Here is a 19,082-nt window from a genome sequence, read left to right on the forward strand (position 1 = left end):
GCGGCCATTAAAGCCCCGTCGAAGCATCGCTGCATCCGTGTGTCTGTCCGTCTGCGCATCATGCTGGGGAGGGGTGTGGGGTGGAGGGGGAGGGCTGGGGGGGCTGCAGCAAGACCCCCAGAACGCCGTTTCTGGAGGTCCTGGCACCAGCTACCCGCGGGCTTTGCTGCGGCCGTCCCGCAGCGCCTCGATTTTGGGCGCCAGCTCGCTGAAGGTGGGTCTGGTGCCAGGGTAGAAAGCCCAGCAGCTCAGCATCAGCGCGTAGACCTGGGGACAAGGACGGGGGCGTCAGGGGTGCGGGGCTGCCCTGGGACCCCCATCGTGTTTTTTGGGGGGGGTCTCACCTCCACGGGGCAGCCGGCTGGTGCCGGGAGCCGCCGGTTGTCCTTCAGCAGCTCCAGCAAGTGGCAGATGATCTGCACCGCCTTCTCCGTGCCCATCATGCGGAGGAACTCCTGGGGTAGGGGGGGGGCACGGGGGTGCCATAAACTCGGGGAGGCAGCAGCCGGGTCACAGGGGGCCGAGGGGGGGGGGGGTTGTCTCACCTCCGAGGGGCTCCTGCTCTTGTTGCTGTAGGTGAAGAGCTCGTAGAGGAGCACCCCGAAGCTCCAGATGTCGGATGCTCGGGAGAAGACGTTGTCAGCCAGGGACTCGGGCGCGTACCTGCCGGTGGGAGGGTGCTGAGCACCGGGTCCTGCTGCTGTGCGCCCCCCGCCCCCCTCCAGCACCACGCTGCCCTCACCAGAAGACGGGGCTCTGGCCGGGCTCCTGCACCACGTAGTACTCCTTGTCCTGCGGCAGCAGCTTGGCCAGCCCGAAGTCGCCGATCTTGACGTGGGTCTCGCTCTCCACCAGGATGTTCCTGGTGGCCAGGTCGCGGTGCACGCAGCGCTGCGCCCCCAGGTACTCCATGCCCTGCAAGGTGGGGGGGGGTTGCAGCCCCTCACCACCACCACCACCACCCAGGCTGTGCCCCCCCAGGGTGAGCGGTGGCACCGCTCTGCCCCCATCCCAACCACCCCCAGACGCACACACGCGCGCGCACGCAGACCCCACGGGGGACCCCCTTTGCCGCCGTGCCCCCATGGTGACGTGGTGACGGGGGGGGGGGCACAGGGCACGGTCCCACCTTGCAGATCTGCCAGGCGTAGAGCAGCAGGCTCCTGTGCTCCAGGCGGTGCTGGTTCTTCTGCAGGTAGTCCCGCAGGCAGCCGTTGGGCAGGTACTCCATCACCAGCCGCAGCCCGCGCCGCCCTGCGCACCCGCAGCCGTTACGGACACCCCGGGGGGGCACCCAGGACCCCCTCTGTGTTGTGTGTCCCCCCCCCACCACCACCACCCTCCAGGGACAATCCTAACCCCGCGCTCACCCCGGCTGTAGCAGACGCCGCGGTACTTGACGATGAAGTCGTGCTGCAGCGAGTGCAGGATCTGGATCTCCCTCTCGAAGTCCTGCAGCTCCTTGGCCGAGTCCTGCTGCAGCTTCTTCACCGCCACCAGCTCGCCCGTGCTGTCGCCCAGCGGGTCGTAGCGGCACAGCTCCACGCTCCCAAAATTACCCTGGTTGGGTACGGCGTCAGGGACCCCCAGGGGTGCCCCCCGAGCCCCCCACCTCATCCCCAGCGCTTGGCCACCCCCAGGACAAGCAGAGACAGACGGGGTGGGCACCAACCAAGCTTTTTCCACCTTCCCCGAGCAGTATTTTGCGCCCAGCTCGGAGGGGACACCCAGGACCCCGCCGTCGCCGCTCTGCCCTCACCTTGCCCAGCAGCGAGATGTACTTGAGGTGCCGCTCCTCGAACAGCGTGGGGTCCTGCCCCACGGCCACGTGCTCGTACCCCCAGAAGCTGTCCCGCAGCGTCACGTCGGCGGGCGACGGGTCCGAGAGCAGCTCGTAGTCTAGGAGATAAGGGGGCGGTGAGACAACAGGGGACACGCTGGGGGTCGGGGTCCGTCCCCGTGCCCCCCTCCCCGTGCTCACCGGAGGTGATGAGGCTGTTGAGGTCCCGGATGAGGGCGCGGAAGCAGGGCCGGGCGCGGGGCTCGTAGTCCATGCACTGCGCGATCAGCGTGGCCAGCTCGGTCCACTTGGGCGCGGGCAGCTGGAGGCGGCTCTGGTAGAAGTGCAGCTTCTGCGGGTGCACAGAGGGGGGGTCTGAGCACCCCGAGCAGCACCCGCAGGCTGCTGGTTGGAGATAACAGCATGGGGGGCACCGCCAGGACCCTGCCACCACCGCCACCGTGCACCGGAGGTGGGGAGGGGGGCTCCAAAACCCTGGTTCTGTTTTTTTTTGCGCACCCATCTCCCGCTTTTTCCAGTGTGAGAGGGTTGCTGGGCCAGCAGAGCCAGCAGGGAAATCCCTCGGGGACCCGCAGGGGGACTGGCAGCAGGATGGGGTCACCGAGGGATGGGGTCACTGAGGAATGGGGTCACCGAGGGATGGGGTCGCAATGGGATGGGGTCACCGAGGGATGGGGTCACCGAGGGATGGGGTCACTGAGGAATGGGGTCACCGAGGGATGGGGTCACCGAGGGATGGGGTCACCGAGGGATGGGGTCGCAGTGGGATGGGGTGGCAGCGGGACAGGGCAGCCTCACCTTCTGCGGCTCCAGCAGGCTGACGGGCATGTTGCCCCCGCTGAAGATCTCCCACAGGGTCGCCCCGAAGCCCCACTTGTCAGCCGGGAGCGCCAGGCCTTTGGGGTCGCTCAGGCACTCGGGGGCCACCCAGGGGATGCGCTCCACCAGCACTGGGGAGAGGGGACGGCCCCAGCTCAGCACCCATCCGGGGGGGGTCCCATGGCACCCCGGGGGCTGTGCGGGCACTTACGGTCCTTGGCCAGGACGGTGACACTGACACCGGGGTCGTTGAGCTTGATGAAGGGGGGGCTGCCGCTGGCCACGTCCCCCTCCCGGGTCAGCAGCACCTTCTTGGCGGAGACGTTGCCGTGGGTGATCCTTTTGTCCTCCTGGGGGGGGGGGGGGAGAGGGACCCTCAGCGCACCCCCGGTGTGGCACCAGCAAGGGGGGGGACCCCTGAAATGCTCTGCATCGGGGCTGCTGGGCTTGGGGCTGGGGGGTGTGAGGTATGGATGGGTGGGAGCTGTGGGATGTGGATATAGGGGACCCGTGAGATATGGATATAGGGGAGCTGTGGGATGTGGATATGTGGGATATATGGGATATGGATATATGGGAGCTGTGGGATATGGATGGGTGGGAGCTGTGGGATGTAGATGGATGGGAGCTTTGGGTTATGGAAATATGGGAACTGTGGGAAATGGATATATGGGACCCATGGGATATGGACATATGGGACCCATGGGATATGGACATGTGGAACCCATGGGATGTGGATATATGGAAGCTATGGAATGTGGATATATGGAAGCTATGGGATGTGGATATGTGGGACCCGTGGGATGTGGATATATGGGATATGTGGGATGTGGACATGTGGGACCCATGGGATATGGATCTGTGGGAGCTGTGGGACACAGGTAGGTGGGGACGCGTGGGGGCGCGGGGTGCCGGCCCCAGCTCACCAGGTAGTTGAGGGCGTACGCCAGCTGCTTGGCCACCTGCAGCTTCCAGCTCGTGGTCACCTTGCTCTCGCCGTGGTTCTTCTTCAGGTAGAGGTCGAGGGGCCCGTGCCTGACGTACTCCTGCACCATGATACCTGCGGGAGGACGGAGCCGCCGGGTCCCACGCGTGCCCGGCCGCGGGTGCCGGCACAGGAGGGGGACACGGGGCACTCACTCTCCTTCCCGAGGCTGACCCCGTGCAGCAGGACCAGGTGCTTGTGGGACAGCTGGCTCATGATGCTGGCGGCCTCCAGGAAGGACTGGGAAGGGGAGGACGGCTCAGGGAGGGTGGTGGGGGGCGTTTGGGCTGGCTCAGGGGGGTCCCCCCCGCCTCACCTCGGAGCAGTTGCGGTGGCTGCTGTCCATCACCTTGAGCACCACCTCGGTCTGGTAGAACTCGTCCTCCTTCTGGTCCCGCTTCACGCCCTTGTAGATGTGGGTGAAGGAGCCCTGGGCCAGGCTCTCGCCCTGCCACGAGAAGGGGGGTGCTGGATGGGGACGACCCCCCCCACTGTGCCCCCAAAACCCTGTGCCCCCCCCCTGTCCTGCCGTACCCGCGTGAGGCTCTCGGGGTCGATCTTGTGGAAGGTCATCTGGTTGGGGCTGCGGCGCGGGGCCGAGGGGGAGCAGGGGGGCCGGGGGCAGCTGCTCCGCACGATCAGCAGGTTGGACTTCTCTGGGGGGGGGGGGTGGGGAGGGCCGTGAGGGGCTGCTGTGACGTCACACCGCCCGCTGTGACGTCACACGGTTCACTCGGTGACATCACACCGCCCCTCGCTGCTCGTTTTATGAGGTCACACAGCTCTCCGATCCCATACAACCCCCCCACTGTGACACCACCCAGCCCCGCTATGACACCACACAGCCCCTCTGTGACGCCACCCAGCCCCTTCCGAGCCGTCACACGGCATGATTTATGACGTCACGGGGCAGTGCGTGACGTCACACCGCCGGGGTGTCCCCCCCTCCACCTCACCGCGGCGGCGGCGGCGCCGTCACCTTTGGGCAGGGGCGGGCAGCACGTGGCCAGGTGCAGGCGGGCGCCCTCGGCCTGCAGCCCGCAGCACCCATAGGTGCCCAGCAGCTCCCGCAGGCTGCAGAAGCGCCGGGCCAGCCCCGACAGCCAGAAGTTCCCGTCCTCGTCCCTGCGGATCAGGCAGCGCTTGTAGTCCTGCCCGGAGCGCGTCTGCGGGGCGAGAGCCGGGCTCAGCGGCGCGGGGACCCCCGGGGACGTGCCCGTCCCAAAGGGCCACCACCGGTGGCACCATCCCCACCGGCACCGGGTTTTCCTGGTGGCACCGACCCCGCCGGCACCGGGTTCCCCTGCCCACGTTGCTGGATGTGGGTGCTGGGGGGCCAGGGGGTGTGCGCGGTGCCGGTCCTGGTGCGGGGGTCTCACCTCGGCGCACACGGTCAGCAGGTAGCTGTCAAAGTCCTGGGGGCTGCGGCGCAGCAGGAACAGCCCCGGGTGGCCCCCCGCCGCCTTCAGCTTGTTCACGGCGAATTCGGAGCTGTAAAAAGCAGGGGGGGGCACTGAAAAGGATGTGCCCCCCTCCCTATGCCCAGGAGCTCTCCCCATGGCGCACCCCGAGCTTGGTGCGCACCCGAGCACCCCCAGGATGCGGAGCGGTGCCCGCCAGCCTCGTGCCTCCCCCCCTAAATAATTCCCTCCCTCTTTGAGCCCCATCACCCATGGGTCTGGGGGGGGGGCAGCACCCACCTGATGGGCCCGTGGCACTGGTTCTCCACGTCCTCCAGCAGGCGGGGGGGGGCCACCTCCTTGCAGAAGTAGTGGTGGGCGTCCGCCGTCAGGCGGTAGTAGCCGTCGATGAGCGCCACGAAGCTGTGGGCTTCCTGCAGCGTGGGGAACTCCACTTCCTAGGGACAGGGGGAAGGTGAGACCCCTTCCTAACCTCCCCCTCTCCGTGTCATTGTCCCCACCCCCCCGTGCCCCCCTCCCCAGCTCACCAGCACCCGGTTGTCCGTCTTGGTGAGGGTGACGATGCGGTTCTCCACGGGGCTGCCGTCCCGGCTCGCCTGCTTGATGCTGACGTCGGCGATGTCGGGGAAGTCACAAAAGTGCTGGCGGCTCTGCGGGGACACCGGCGGGCTACCCTCTGCATCCCCCTCCCCTCACCCCAAAACCAGACCCTTCCCCCCCCAAAAAAAAAACCCCCCAAAACACCTCGGGGCTGCCGCAGCTCCAGGAGACGCCGTTCTCGCCGGCCACGTGGATGGTGATGTTGGCGTCGGGGCCGCGCACGGCGAAGCTCTCCTCGGCCCAGCGCCGCTGCAGCCGCTCCAGGTCCAGCAGGTATTTGAGCTTCAGGTGGCGCCCGTCCGCCTGGCAGCCGCCGATCCTGCGCAGGGACTTGCTGAAGCGGCGGCGGATGCGCTTGCGGGTGAGGAAGCTGTGCTGCTGGATCTGGCACCGCAGCGGCTCCGGGATGCACGACTTGTAGCTGGGAAAAATGGGGAGATGATGGGAGAGGTTAAGGTAACCCCTTCCCGGATCGTCCCCGGCCCCGTGGTCCCCGCTCACCTGACGCAGCTGAAGACCTCGTCGGGGCTCTGCCGCTTCTCCTTGGCGATGCGCAGCATGTCCAGCACGGCCAGGCTCAGGCACTGCTCCTGCCTCGGCAGGCTCAGCGCCACCTCCACGCGGCCCCCGATGAAGTCGCTGCGGGACTGGGGATGGGGCAGCAGCTCGGTGGGAGCCCCCCTGTGAGCCCCCTGATTGCCCCCTGCCACGCAGCGGGGGCTGCAGCCGGCACAGAGCCCATGCGCCCCGAGACCCCCGGACCACACATGAGGCTGTGGCAGGTGATGTGTGTGCCCCCCCCTCAACTAAAGAGAGCATCAACGCATCTCCTGCTGACCCCAACATTGTGCAGGGCTGCCCCAGAGGTGCCCCCCTCCAGCTCCGTGCCCGGGTGTCACATCCTGCCCCACGTTCTGGCTCTGGATGGGGCTGGGGACGCCGGCACGGGCTCACCTGGGCGAAAAGGTAATCGATGACGGGGTAATCCAGCACGGGGCTGGCGCGGTCGTTCAGCAGCTGGAAGCGATGCGACTGCCCCAGTCCGCACCAGTTGGGGAAGAAGAACCTGGTGGGGGCGAGGGGCAGGGCTCAGGACCACGTCCTGCACGGCACAGCCCCTATCAGCCAGCAGAGAGTCCCCAGGGGGCCGCGTCCCCACAGACCCTACCTGATCCTGTACACCACGACCTGGCTGCGGGCGTCCTCGACGGTGAAGAGGTGGTTGGGGGGGTACCAGCAGCTCAGGTCCTCGGTGGCCAGGGCGAAGAGGGGGTGGCAGACGGGCAGCACGCCTGGGGACGGGCAGAGCGGAGCTGTCCCCGGGGCCGTGACCGCACCGGGGACGGTGCCAGGCCAGAGGGCACGGGGCCGGTGCTCACCGCAGGCTTTGGCGGCGTGGACGCAGAGCTCCTCGGCCGTGTACTCGCCGAAGGTGAAGGTGAGGACGCCGGCGGAGTCAGGGGGGGCGCGAGGGGTGGGTGCCCGGTGGTAGAGGTACACCTGCAGCGTGCCGGGCTCGGTGGAGGAGAGGCTGCAGGAGCGCTCCCCGATCAGCGGGGTCTCCTCGCCCAGCGGGGCCATGGCAGGCGCTGCAAGGACAAAGGGGGGGGGCCCCGATGAGACCTTTGGGATCCTCCTCTCCCCGGGGTTAAACCCCGCAGCATCCCTAGGGCTGGGACCAGCTGCCCGCCGCCCCACACTTGGGGTGCGGGTGGGGAAACTGAGGCAGGCTGGTGTTTTGTTTTAGGGCGTGCGGACGGCCCCAGCCCTCCCCACAGCCTCTCAGCCCAGGGATGGGCACTCGCCCCCAGGTGTGGGCCACCATGAGGAGGATGAGGCTCCATCCCATGCCCAGGTGGGTTGCCCAGACCCCGATAACCCCCCTGTGCCAACCCGGTGCCCCGAGGTACCTGCACCGTGCCGGTGGCCTCGCAGGCACTGCGTGTTCCGGCCCCGGGACTGGGCAGGGCTGGGTTTTCTGGGCTGCGTAGGTGGCTGCGAGCGAAGAGGGAAGAGTCAAAAAGTCCCCTTGGTGACTTCCTTCCTGCCCACAGCGGCTCTGAGCAGCCAGGGACTTCCTGACGAGGGAGGGGGAGAGGGGTGGGGGGCCTCGAGGAGCCACCCAAAGGAGCCCAGGGGCAGGAGAGGGGCACCCCGCTTGGCCGGGGGCACCCCGCTGATCCCACCCGGTGCCGTGGTGCCGCAGGGATGGGTGCTGAGCATCCTGCCCCGGTCCTGTCCCATGCAGCCCCCCTAACCGAGGTGCTGGCCCCATGCACCTTGCGCTCCCCCTGCCCTGCCCGCAGCCCCCCAGGGTGGTCTCAGCCCCCGTCCTTTTGGCAGCTGCGTGCCCACAGGACCCCGGGTGCCCAGCCCCGGTGCCGTGCGGCTCCGCACGCAGCCGCCGGCGGATGTGGGGGATCCAGCAGCCGCCCGTCATCGTTTTTTTTTTTCCCCTTTCTGCTGCTCAAAAAGTGCAGCAGGGAGCAGGGTCCTGCCCCCCGGGGACAAGGCCACCGGGGATGCTTTGTCACTGCAGCCAGACCCTGGGGACCAGGGACCCTGCGCCGTGCCAGGGCACAAGGAACTGCCCCGTCACGGCACTGAGCCGCTCCTTGGAGGGGACTTTTTTCTGGTCCTGGCTCTGTCCCCAAGACTGGGGCTCTTCCTGGGTCACAGCCCCGCTGTTTCAGGCACCCGGACAACCTGTCTGGGATGGGACAAAGCATTTTTTGTGCCTGGGAACGAGGAAGCTGGACCAGACACGGTGTCCCCACACCCCAGCGGGCAGAGCCACCCCCTGGTCCCCACACTCAGGCCACCAGCCCTTGGCCTTGGACTCGGGGCCGGATCCTGCACGCCGGGACCTGGCTGGGTGGCAGGGAAGGGGTTATCACCACGGCCCCCGCCGGCTCCACGTCCCTCCCCGGTGCCTAATCCTGCCTCCTGCCTGGCCCCGTGGCCAGCCCCTCGCCCCTCTGGCACAGCAGCGCCCGGCGAGCCCGCGGCAGCCTCGGCGCTCAGCCCCGCTCCTGGCCAAGTCCTTGGGGGAGCAGCCGGCCAGGAAGGTGCTTTTGCTGGGTAAAGGTTTAGCTTGGGTTTGTTTTGTCCCCGTCTGGAGATAACTGGTGCTCGGGCAAAGCCCCTCCTCCTGTTTGCGCTGGGTTGGGGGGATTGCTCCGTCCCAGCTGTGTCCTTCGGGTGCAGGACGCGCGGCCGACTCGCTCCGGTGCGGGCAGGACCGGAGAGAGCCACGCTCAGTCCCCTGCGTGCCCCGGATCAGGAGGTATTTGGGGTGCTCAGGAGGTATTCGGGGTGCTCTCCTTGCTCTGATTTTGGGCTGACCCCTTTGCGCAGCCCTCGCCGGGATGGGGACGGGGTCGGGGCCGCGGTCATGTTGTGCTTCACGCTTGCCTTAAACCTCGATAATTGCCCCAAGTTTTCTCCCGCTGCAGTTTGGCTGCTCCTGGACGCACCGGGACCGCCGTGCCCGTTCTCGCTCCGCGTCCCCCTGTGCCTGCAGGTGCCCGGTGGGGGCTGTCCCCCCCCCCGCAGCCACCACGCTGGCCCCGTCGGAGAGCCCGGAGGTGTGGGTTCCGGAGCCCCTCACCTTCAGCCTCTGGGACTACGGGGTCTTCGGGCTGATGCTGCTGGTGTCCACGGGCATCGGGCTCTTCCACGGCCTCTCCAAGGGCGGCCAGAAGACCTCGGAGGATTTCTTCACGGGGGGGCGGCGGATGGCGGCGGTGCCGGTGGGGCTCTCGCTCTCGGCCAGCTTCATGTCGGCCGTCCAGGTGCTGGGGGTGCCGGCCGAGGCGTACCGCTACGGCTCCAAATTCCTCTGGATGTGCCTGGGGCAGCTGCTCAACACCCTGCTCACCGCCCACCTCTTCCTGCCCGTCTTCTACCGCCTGGGGCTCACCAGCACCTACGAGGTGGGGGCCAGGGGCCGCGTCCTGCCCCTCGGTTTGGGACCCGGAGGGTGGCCCCGACACCGTCCCCGTCCTTGTCCCCAGTACCTGGAGCGGCGCTTCAGCAGGCGCGTGCGGCTCTGCGGCACCGTGCAGTACATTGCGGCCACGGTGCGTCCCTGGGGGGGACCAGGGGGGGCATACGGGGTGTGTGGGGGGCACGGGGATGCGGGGGCGCAGCCGTGCTGACGGTGCTTTTGTCCCCTGGAGCCCCCTCGTTCCCGTGCTCGTGTTTTCCGCGGCTCCGAGCGAGCGCAGCCCCGCGGGGAGCCTGTTTGGAATGGAAAGCCGAGTGTTTGCCCAGCGCCCGCACGCTGCGCCTGGGCGGCACCGGCACGCCGCGACCCCGGCGCAGGATGGGGTGCTGGTCCTGACCCCCCCCCCGTCCCCCCAAATCCCCACAGGTGCTGTACACGGGGATCGTCATCTACGCCCCCGCCCTGATCCTCAACCAAGGTACGGTGGGGGCATGGGGACAGCGTCCACGTGTCCCTGTCCCCACGGGGGGGGACAGCTCGGCCCCTTCCCACCCCAAGTTTTTCACGCTGCTCAGCACCCTCGTTTCTCCTTTAGTGACCGGTTTGGACATCTGGGCGTCAGTGCTCTCCACCGGAGTCATCTGCACCTTCTACACCACCATAGTGCGTGGGGAGCGGGGGTCCCGGGGGGGTCCCAGGGGGTCCCTGGAGGTCCCTGGGTGTCGGCGCTCAGCGGGTGTCCCTCGGGCGCAGGGCGGGATGAAGGCTGTCATCTGGACGGACGTCTTCCAGGTCTTCGTCATGCTCTCCGGCTTCATCGCCGTCATCATCCGGGGGCTGCTGCTGGCGGGGGGCCCCGCCAGGGTCCTGGCCATCGCCGCCAACGGCTCCAGGGTGAACTTCGGCGAGTGAGTCCCCTCATTCGCCCCCTCCCTTCCTTCCCCTGGGTGCTGGGGTGCCCGGCTCACCCTCGGCCCCCCCGCTGCTGTGCCCAGCTTCAACCCCGACCCGCGGAGCCGCTACACCTTCTGGAGCTTCGTGCTGGGCGGCACGCTGCTCTGGCTCTCCATGTACGGCGTCAACCAGGCGCAGGTCCAGCGCTACGTGGCCTGCAGGAGCGAGAGGGAGGCGAGGATGTGAGAGGCTGGGGGCTGCGGGGCACGGCCCCCAGCTTTCGGGGGGCGAGGGGCTGCGTTTGGGGTGGGGGGAGCCCACGCACGGATCCTGCACCCTGCGCCCTTGCGCGGACCCCGCGTGGGTCCTGCGCTCCTCCAACGACCCCGCACAGCCCCCGAACCCTCGCGTGGCCCCTGCCCAAATCCTGCCCCCCCCTTCCTGGGTCCTGTTGGCCCCCCCCAGCCCCGCCGGGCCGTGCTGTGATCTCTCGCCGTGCCCGCAGAGCGCTGCTGGTCAATCAAGTGGGGCTCTTCTGCATCGTCTCCAGCGCGGTGGCCTGTGGCCTTGTGATGTTTGCGCTCTACAAGGACTGCGACCCCCTCCTGGCCGGATACATCTCGGCCCCGGACCAGGTAGGAGCGCGCCCAAGCGGGAAGGGGACCGGGGAGGGGACCGGGATGGGGACAGCAGCAGGGGTGGGTGAGGACCGGGGGTCCCGGCTGCCCCCCGACACGTCTGTGCCCCCCCAGTACATGCCCTACCTGGTCCTCGACATCTTCCAGACGTCCCCGGGGGTGCCGGGGCTGTTCCTGGCCTGCGCCTACAGCGGGACCCTGAGGTGAGGCCGCTTGGGGACCGCGGTGTCCCCACAGAATGGGTGGCCCCGGTGCTGCCCCCCCCCCAGCGTGGTGGGGGGGCTGAACGCTGTCCCCGCACCCCTCTCCAGCACGGCCTCCACCAGCATCAATGCCATGGCCGCCGTCACCGTGGAGGACCTGGTGAAGCCCCGCATGCCCGCGCTGTCACCGCGGAGGCTGACGCTGGTGTCCAAGGGGCTGTGTGAGTGGGGACGGGAGGTGGCGCACGGCCGGGCCACCCTGAGCTGTGCCATGCCGTGCTGTGCCGTGCCAATCCGTGCCACCCCATCCTGGGCTGTGCCGTGCTGCACAACAACGTGCCATGGTGTGCCGTGCCATGCCGTGCCGTGCCATGCCGTGCCACCCGTTCTGTGCCACGCTCCATCTCCCTGCACTGCACCATGCCATGCCGTGTCGTGCCGCACTGTGCCGTGCCGTGCCATGCAAACCATCCTGTGCCGTGCTGCGCTGCATTGTTGTGCCATGCTGTGCCATGCCAGGTTATGTGACACTGCAATGTGCCGTGCCGTGCCGTGCCATGCAATGCTGCACTGCGCTGCGTTGTGCCGTGCCACAGGACCCTGTACTGTGCCGTGCCATGCCATGCCGTGCCATGCTGTGCCACACCATGCTATGTGACACTTCAGTGTGCCATGCCGTGCTGTGCCGTGCCATGCCATGCCGTGCCATGCCATGCTGCACTGCACTGTGCCACGCAGTGCCGTGCCACAGGACCCTGTACTGTGCCATGCTGCACCACGCTGTGCCGTGCCATGCCGTGCCGTGCCATGGGACCCAGTACTGTGCCATGCTGCACCATGCCATGCCGTGCCATGCCGTGCGGTACCGTGCCGTGCCGCACTGTGCCGTGCCGTGCCATGCCGTGCCGTGCCACAGCCGCCCCCCTGACCCCCCGCTCCCCCCACAGCTCTGATCTACGGCACCGCCTGCATCACGGTGGCAGCGCTGGCCTCGCTGCTGGGCGGCGGCGTGCTGCAGGTGAGCCCGGCCAAGGGGGGGTCAGATCCTACCTGGCACTGACCCCCCCCTTCCCCAACCCTCTCCCCCCACCCCGCCGGCTCTGCCCAGCCGCTCATGGACCCGCCACGCACCGCTGGCGGCCGGAGAGCCCTGGAGGGCCGTGGGGCCACCCTGAGCTCCGTCCCCGTCCGTCCCCCCCCCCAGGGCTCTTTCACCGTCATGGGGGTGATCAGTGGCCCGCTGCTGGGGGCCTTCGTCCTGGGCATGTTCGTGCCGGCGTGCAGCACGGCCGTGAGTGGGGGCACGGTAATGGGGCGGGGGGCACGGTAACTGGGAGAGGGGGGGTCCCCGGTGCCACGCGGACCCCCCCACCCCCGCCCCGGCTCCTCTCTCTCCCGCAGGGGGTGTTCGGGGGTCTGGCCGCCGGCCTGGCGCTGTCGCTGTGGGTGGCGGTGGGGGGCAGCCTGTACCCCCCCAGCGCCGCCGTCTCGGGCGTGCTGCCCACCTCCGGCACCCGCTGCCCCCTGCGTGCCAACGGCACCGCCCGCACCCTGCTGCCGCCGGGGACGCCGCCGCCCCCCCCCCACCGCACGGCCACGGCCCCCGCACGGTGAGAGGAGGCGGGGGGGGGACACGCGGGGCATGGCCAGAGGGTGCTGGGTGCGTGCTGTGACGTCATGGAGCTGGTGTGACGTCATGGTGCTGGTGTGATGTCATATAGTGCTGGTGTGATGTCATATAGTGCTGGTGTGACGTCATGGAGCTGGTGTGACGTCATGGAGCTGGTGTGACGTCATGGAGCTGGTGTTGTGTGCTATGACGTCATAGAGCTGGCGTTCTGACGTCATAGTGCTGTGCGTAGTGACGTCACAGCGCTGCTGTTGTGATATAGCGCTGGTGTTGTGACGTCATAGTGTGGGTGTTGTGACGTCATAGTGTTGTGCGTTGTGATGTCACGGTGCGGGTGTTGCGTGTTGTGACGTCATAGTGCTGGTGTTGTGACGTCACAGTGCGGGTGTTGTGCATTGTGACATCACGCCGCTGGCCTTGCTCACGGTGACGTCACACTGCTGGCGGTGTGACGTCATACTGCGGGTGTTGTCCACGGCGACATCACCCCGCTGCCCCCGCCCATGGTGACACCCCACCCACCGTGCCCTCCCCCTCCTTTGCCCCTCGTGACATCACCCCACACCCCTCATGACGTCACCCTACCTCGTGACATCACCCCACCTGCTGACGTCACCCCGCCTGATGATGTCACCCCACCTGATGACGTCACCCAGCCTGATGACGTCACCGTGGTGATGTCACCCCCTCCCCTCCCCAGGCCGGCCGCGGTGGGCGACTTCTACTCCATCTCCTACCTGTACTACGGGGCGCTGGGGACGCTCTGCACCGTGCTGGGGGGGGCGCTGCTCAGCTACCTGGCTGGTGAGGCCGGGGGGGGGGGTGTATTTGGGGTGGGGGCACCCCCAAATTACCCCCCCCCACCCCATTCTTCACTGTGTCCCCCCCCTCCAGGGCCCACCAAGCGGGCTCGGCTGCCCCCGGGCGTGCTGTGGTGGGACATCACCAAGCAGACGTCCTCGGTGTCCCCGGTGGGGGCTGCCCCCCCCCAGGGTGACCCCCCCAAGGTGACCCCCCCTTGTCCAAAATCCCCCTCCCCAACCCCCCTCCCACCTCCTCAAGCCCCCCCTCCTCTCCCCGCAGGTCCTCAGAGCCCCCCAGGGGGGTCCCGGTGCTGAGCCCCCCCCGGTGCTGTCGGTGCGGGCGGCCCGGGGGGGCTGCAGGGCTCGGCCCCCCCCCGAGCACTGCGGTGCCGCTGAGCAGCTGCTGCAGGAGACCCACGTGTAGGGACCCGGGGGGGGGGGGGACACACCGGGGGGGGGGCACCAAGGGGTGCGCCCCCACCCCAGGCTGGTGTCCCCTGTGCCCCCCCCCAGGATGGTGCCCCCTGTGCCCCCCCCCCCCCCCCCAGCACTGGGGGGGGGGGCAAGGGGCAATAAATGCTGCGGTGGCTCCCGGGGGTTGAGCCTGATTTTTTGGGGGGGGGTTTTGGGGGGGTTGGGGGGGGTTGGGGGGGGGTTGAGGGGGTCGGGGGGGGAATAAGGGGTTCAAGGGGGGGGCGGGGGGGGGCATAGGGGCTGGGAGGGGTCTGGAGGAGGTTGGGGGGGGGATGAGGGGATGGGGGGGGGTCGGGGGGGGTCGGAGGGGGGATGAGGGGATGGGGGGGGGTCGGGGGTGGATGGGGGGGTGGGGGGGACCCTGAGGGGGGGTCGGGGAGGGGTCAGAGGGCCTGGGGGGGGTCTGGGGGGGAGCTGGGGGGGTCAGGGAGGCTCGGGGGGGGGTCCAAGGGGGGGAATTAGGGGGGAGGGGGTCGGGGGGGGCGGTCCTGGGGGGTTGGGGGGGATCGGGGGGCTGGGGGGGGCGGGGGGGGCCGCGCGTCTCCGTTCGAGCCCCCCCTGGGGGAGAACGGTGAAGGGGGTGTGGCTCCCGTTAGCCCCGCCCCCTTCCTGCCCCGCCCACCCGGCCAACAATGGGCCGCGCCCCGCTAGGCCCCGCCCACTCATCCAGACCCCGCCCCCAGCCTCCAGCTGGGCCACGCCCGCTCCTCCTAAAGCCCCGCCCACAACCCTCACGTGACGCTGGCCCCGCTCTGCCCCGCCGCCATCTTGAGGAGGTGCTGCCGCGGCGCCATCTTTGAGCCGGGCACGGGAGCGGCAGCGTTGGGGGCGGCTCCAGCAACCGGGCGGGCTCCCCACGTCTCCCCAGCCCCACCGGAGCTCCGCTGTGCGTGGGGGCCTCTTCCCGCTCCGCTCCCTTTCGGTTTCCTTCTCTCCCCTCTCAACCCGCGGGGCTGTGTGAGAGGCCCTATTGCCCTCACCCAAAATGGCGGCGGCGGCGTCGCGGGGGCCTTGAAGAGCCTCCCGGCGCCCCTCCTCCCCCCCCACCCCCCGCCCTAAGGCAGCGGCGGTGACGTCATCAGAGCGCGACGGGCGGGGCGGCGGGGCCCGGTAGGAGCGGGGCCGGGGGGGGGAGGGACGGGGCCTAAGGGTGGGGGGGGGGCCGGGACCGGGCCGGGTTCGGGTGTCCCGGGCGGTGACCGAGAGGGGACGGCACCGGGGGGGGTTGGGGGGGGGAATTTGGGGACGTTTCCCCTCAGGAGGAGCCGCCGGGCCCCGGGGGGGTGAGGGGAGGCCGGGCCTGGGGGTGGCGGGGCCTGGGGGGGGCCTGGGGGGCGCCTGAGGCCCTGAGGAGCCCAAGGTCCCGGCCCCTGGGGGGGCTCCTTGTGGCCTGACAGCGCGGGGGGGGGTGTGGGGCCCGAAATCTGCCTGAGGATGGGCTGGGTGACCTCACAGGGCTCCAGTGTGTGTGGGGGGCCCTAAATCTGTGTGAGGGGGGGCTCTGTAACCCCCCAGAGGGCTTCAATGTGTCTGAGGAACCCTATATCTGCCTGAGGAAGGGCTGTGTAAACCCCCATAGGGCTCCAGTGTGTCTAAGGAGCCCTATATCTGCATGGCGAGGGGCTCTGTAACCCCCCAGAGGGCTCCAGTGTGTGTGCAGGTCCCTATACCTGTGTGAGGAGGGGCCCTGTAAACCCCCACAGGGTTCTAGTGTGTCTGAGGAGCCCTATATCTGCCTGAGGAGGGACTCTGTAACCTCCCACAGGGCTCCAATGTGTGTGTGGGGCCCTAAATCTGCCTGAGGGGGGGCTCTGTAACCCCCCAGAGGGCTCCAGTGTGTGTGCAGGGCCCTATACCTGCCTGAGGAGGGACTGTGTTGCTGTATAAACCCTCCCAGGGCTCCACAGCCCACGTCTGTGGTACATCCGCGGGTGCAGAGCCTGGCTCTGCTCGTGCTCAGCCCCACAGCTCCACGGAGGGCAGCGCCAGGGCTCGCTGCCTGTGCTGCTGCCGAGGATGGGGGGTGGAGGGGGCTCGGTTCCTCCTGTGGGGTCACTGGGTCCCTCCTCACCACATGAGGTGATAACAGGGGGGGTTTTGCGGCGCTTCCAGGCGTTGCGGTGAGCCCGGGGGCCCGTGCAGGGCTCTGAGCCTCGTTCTTTGCTCGCCTCCCTTCCCGCAGAGCACCTTGAGGGATGCCCAAGAAGTTCCAAGGTGAAAACACCAAATCGGCCGCTGCCCGCGCGAGGAAGGCCGAGGCGAAGGCGGCAGCCGATGCCAAGCGGCAGCAGGAGCTGGAAGATGCCTACTGGAAGGATGAAGACAAACACGTGATGAGGAAGGAGCAGAGGAAGGTGAGCTCCTGGCTGCTTCCTGCAGAGCCCCCGACACCCAGGTTTGCTCCCAGAGGCTCGTTTCTCCTCGCTGGAGCTGTTGCTGTCTCTGAACCTCGTCCTGAGCTCGGCGTTCGGGCAGAGCAGCTCCAACGAGCGGCTCCTCCGGGAGCTAAAAGCAGCAGGGAGTGGGAGCAAGCGCAAACTCCAGCGTGTGACTGAGGAATCGGGCGCTGCAGAGCTCTCCTTTTGGGGGGAGGGAGCGAAAGCTTTGCTGGTGGAATGATTTAAAGTCAAGTGAGGTGCGTGACCAGCTGCGCTGCCGCAGGGCTTGGTGTTTATTTGTTGACCGAGCACATCTTCAGCTTCTTACTCACTCCTTCGTCTTCCTTCCTCAACTTGGCTTGGGTTCCTTTTGGAGAAGGAAGAAGAAATGAGCAGGGCTCAATGCAAAGCTTTTTCCCCCCCCAGCTTGTGCCACATGTCCCCAAAAGCTCCCTTTGGTTTGGTTTTAGCTGCGCGTAAGCAGAGGGGTTTGGATTTATCCATTGATGGGTTTATCTATAATTAATTTGGGGGTTATTTGGGTTTTGCTGCCTTCGTGTTAGACAAAATTCTGCCTCCCCTGATCTTTTCTGAAGCAATTTGTTTGCTCTCCTGCTGTCCCGGCAGGATCCTGCTGGTGTCACACCCGGGTTTCACGGGGTTACTGCTGCTGTGCTGGGCTGGGAGTTTGGCACTGACCCTGGGGGGGTGGGCAGGAGGCCAGCACGGCCCCGTGCCCCCGCTGTGCCCGTCAGCCTGAATTCCCCCCCCGGTGTGTGTCCTGACGAAGGAATTCGGATGGAATTTGGATGGAATTTGGAGTCCTGCGTGCCCTGCTGCAGCCCGTGACGCTGCCTCATCGCTTCCTGGCGTGAGGACTCGCTGCTCGTCCAAGGGCAGCCTGGGCGGGGGAGGTGGAGCTGTTAAACCCCAAATCTGGGGCCAGCCCAGAGCCTCGGGCGGGTTTTTGGGGAAGCCAGCGCCGTGTTGTCCCTTGGGTCGAGCTTCAAGCTCAGTGCTGCTTCGTTCCCTTCCTCCCCGTCTTGCTTGGGCAGCACAGAGCTCACTGAATTTCCCTTCCCCCCAATGAGAGCTTTAGGATTTGGGAGAAATCCCGATGATTCTGGCATGGGCAGAGCCCCACTGGTTGCGGCCACGAGCTGTCGGGGGGCTCCGTGTTCCTCAGCCACCTCTGTGCCGTCTGTGAGAGGCAGGGAGCTCTTCCCAGCCTTTTATTCTGCCTCTTCCCAGCTTTTTCTGCCTCTTCCTTGACTCTCCGGGCGATGGCAGCAACACATTAACAGCTCCGTGGCACCCGGGCAGCATTTTTGTGGGGTGAGCGTGCTGGGAGCCTTTGGGGCGGAGAACAACCCCCCCCAACACCGCCTCCCCTCCCTTCCCCACCCCTCAGCTTCAGGAAAGGAGCTGCTGGGTAGGGTTCGGAGGCTCCTCGGGGCATTTTGGGGTTCCTCCAAGCGCCCCCCAGCCCTGCGAGCACCTTTTGCTGCTCCCTGCTGCTGGCTTTTGGCACCCGTGGGTGCTCTGCGAGGCGTGAAGGAGCAGCTGAGCCCGGCTCAGTGCTATCCCCGGGGAGTCCCCAGCTGGAAGCACAAACCCCACGTCCTCCCAGCGGAGACCTGGTGGCGTTTTCCCTCGTGCCCTGCCCGTTTGCCTCCCCGATTTCCCTTCAGGATGTGGCCTCGGCCTCCCTGGGGGGTTTTATTGAGAGCAGCCAGCAGCAGCAGGGCATCAGCCTCGATTTTCGGAGGTGTCCTCGTCCCATCTGGGGCCGTGTGAGCTTTTGGGGCCGGCTGCCTCGCACAGCAGCTCTCCTCTGTGAAGAGCAGGGGTGAAAGAGAACCTCGGCTAGCTAGAAATCTCAATTCTGCTCCCAAAAAGAGAGATTTCTTGCTCCCCTGCCTTAGGTTTTATCTCTACCCCTGACTTATTGAAGCCTCAGCCCCAGGAGGGCTGGAGGGGACGATTTTTGTCCACCAGCCTCCATCCCAGGCACGTTCCTGGTTCCCTCTCCCCGTGCTGCTTCCCCTGCCTGTGCTTTGTGTGTGATTAAGCAGCTTTTCCTGCTGGCTGCAGGTAGGTAGAGCTCCCCCAGGGGCTGCCTGGCTCCGTTTTGTCCCGTGGTGCCACCCTGGGGCTGTTGGGGTGCCCCTTTGAGGGTCCCCACACCCTCAGCTCATGCTGCTGACCCCGTGGCGCTGCCCCCTGAGCTTTTGGGGAGCATTTTGGGGGTGGCTGCTCCTCTCCCTGCCCTCACCAGGGCAGAAATCCAGCCCTGGAGGTTGATTTCTGTCCTCTGTGCCCCCCCCAGAGCAGGCTCTGCCCTTCTCTCGCTCCCTTTCCACCACGAAATGTCCCTGCAGGGACCCTCCAGGTGACAGAGGGGGTGGACGTGGCCCCCACCCAGCAATCCCTATTGGTTTTTGGGGTCTCCTGCACCCCTAAAGCTGCCCCGTGCTCCAGCCTGCG

The 19,082-nt window shown here is 67.6% G+C and overlaps 2 protein-coding genes across 2 annotated transcripts; one reads left to right on the plus strand and one right to left on the minus strand.

Moving 5' to 3' along the window:
• Window positions 1–6: 6 nt before the first annotated feature.
• Window positions 7–7,617, minus strand: JAK3 (Janus kinase 3). Its single transcript, XM_082785127.1, has 24 exons — window positions 7,537–7,617; window positions 7,006–7,215; window positions 6,795–6,918; window positions 6,581–6,692; window positions 6,128–6,273; window positions 5,771–6,047; window positions 5,554–5,676; window positions 5,306–5,463; window positions 4,985–5,096; window positions 4,585–4,771; window positions 4,140–4,261; window positions 3,922–4,053; window positions 3,761–3,845; window positions 3,547–3,680; window positions 2,832–2,970; window positions 2,600–2,751; window positions 1,982–2,132; window positions 1,760–1,899; window positions 1,371–1,560; window positions 1,130–1,254; window positions 743–915; window positions 546–663; window positions 345–455; window positions 7–267 (listed from the first exon to the last, which is right to left on the minus strand). The coding sequence occupies exons 2-24, from the start codon at window positions 7,205–7,207 to the stop codon at window positions 151–153; spliced, it is 3,330 nt and encodes a 1,109-aa protein (XP_082641253.1). The 5' UTR covers window positions 7,208–7,215; window positions 7,537–7,617; the 3' UTR covers window positions 7–150.
• Window positions 7,450–14,931, plus strand: SLC5A5 (solute carrier family 5 member 5; the record flags this gene model as incomplete). The annotated part of the gene is made up of 16 exons (XM_082785126.1): window positions 7,450–7,481; window positions 9,150–9,561; window positions 9,643–9,708; window positions 10,002–10,053; window positions 10,171–10,238; window positions 10,329–10,483; window positions 10,571–10,711; window positions 10,975–11,104; window positions 11,222–11,310; window positions 11,419–11,531; window positions 12,258–12,328; window positions 12,515–12,601; window positions 12,712–12,920; window positions 13,641–13,744; window positions 13,835–13,947; window positions 14,869–14,931. 16 exons carry the CDS (start codon window positions 7,450–7,452, stop codon window positions 14,929–14,931), a joined length of 1,905 nt encoding a protein of 634 aa, XP_082641252.1.
• Between the last annotated feature and the right edge of the window lie 4,151 nt (window positions 14,932–19,082).

This window comes from Aythya marila (genome assembly GCF_965140915.1).
Source record: "Aythya marila genome assembly, contig: HAP1_HAP1_SCAFFOLD_818, whole genome shotgun sequence".
In the NCBI taxonomy this organism is placed as follows: domain Eukaryota; kingdom Metazoa; phylum Chordata; class Aves; order Anseriformes; family Anatidae; genus Aythya; species Aythya marila.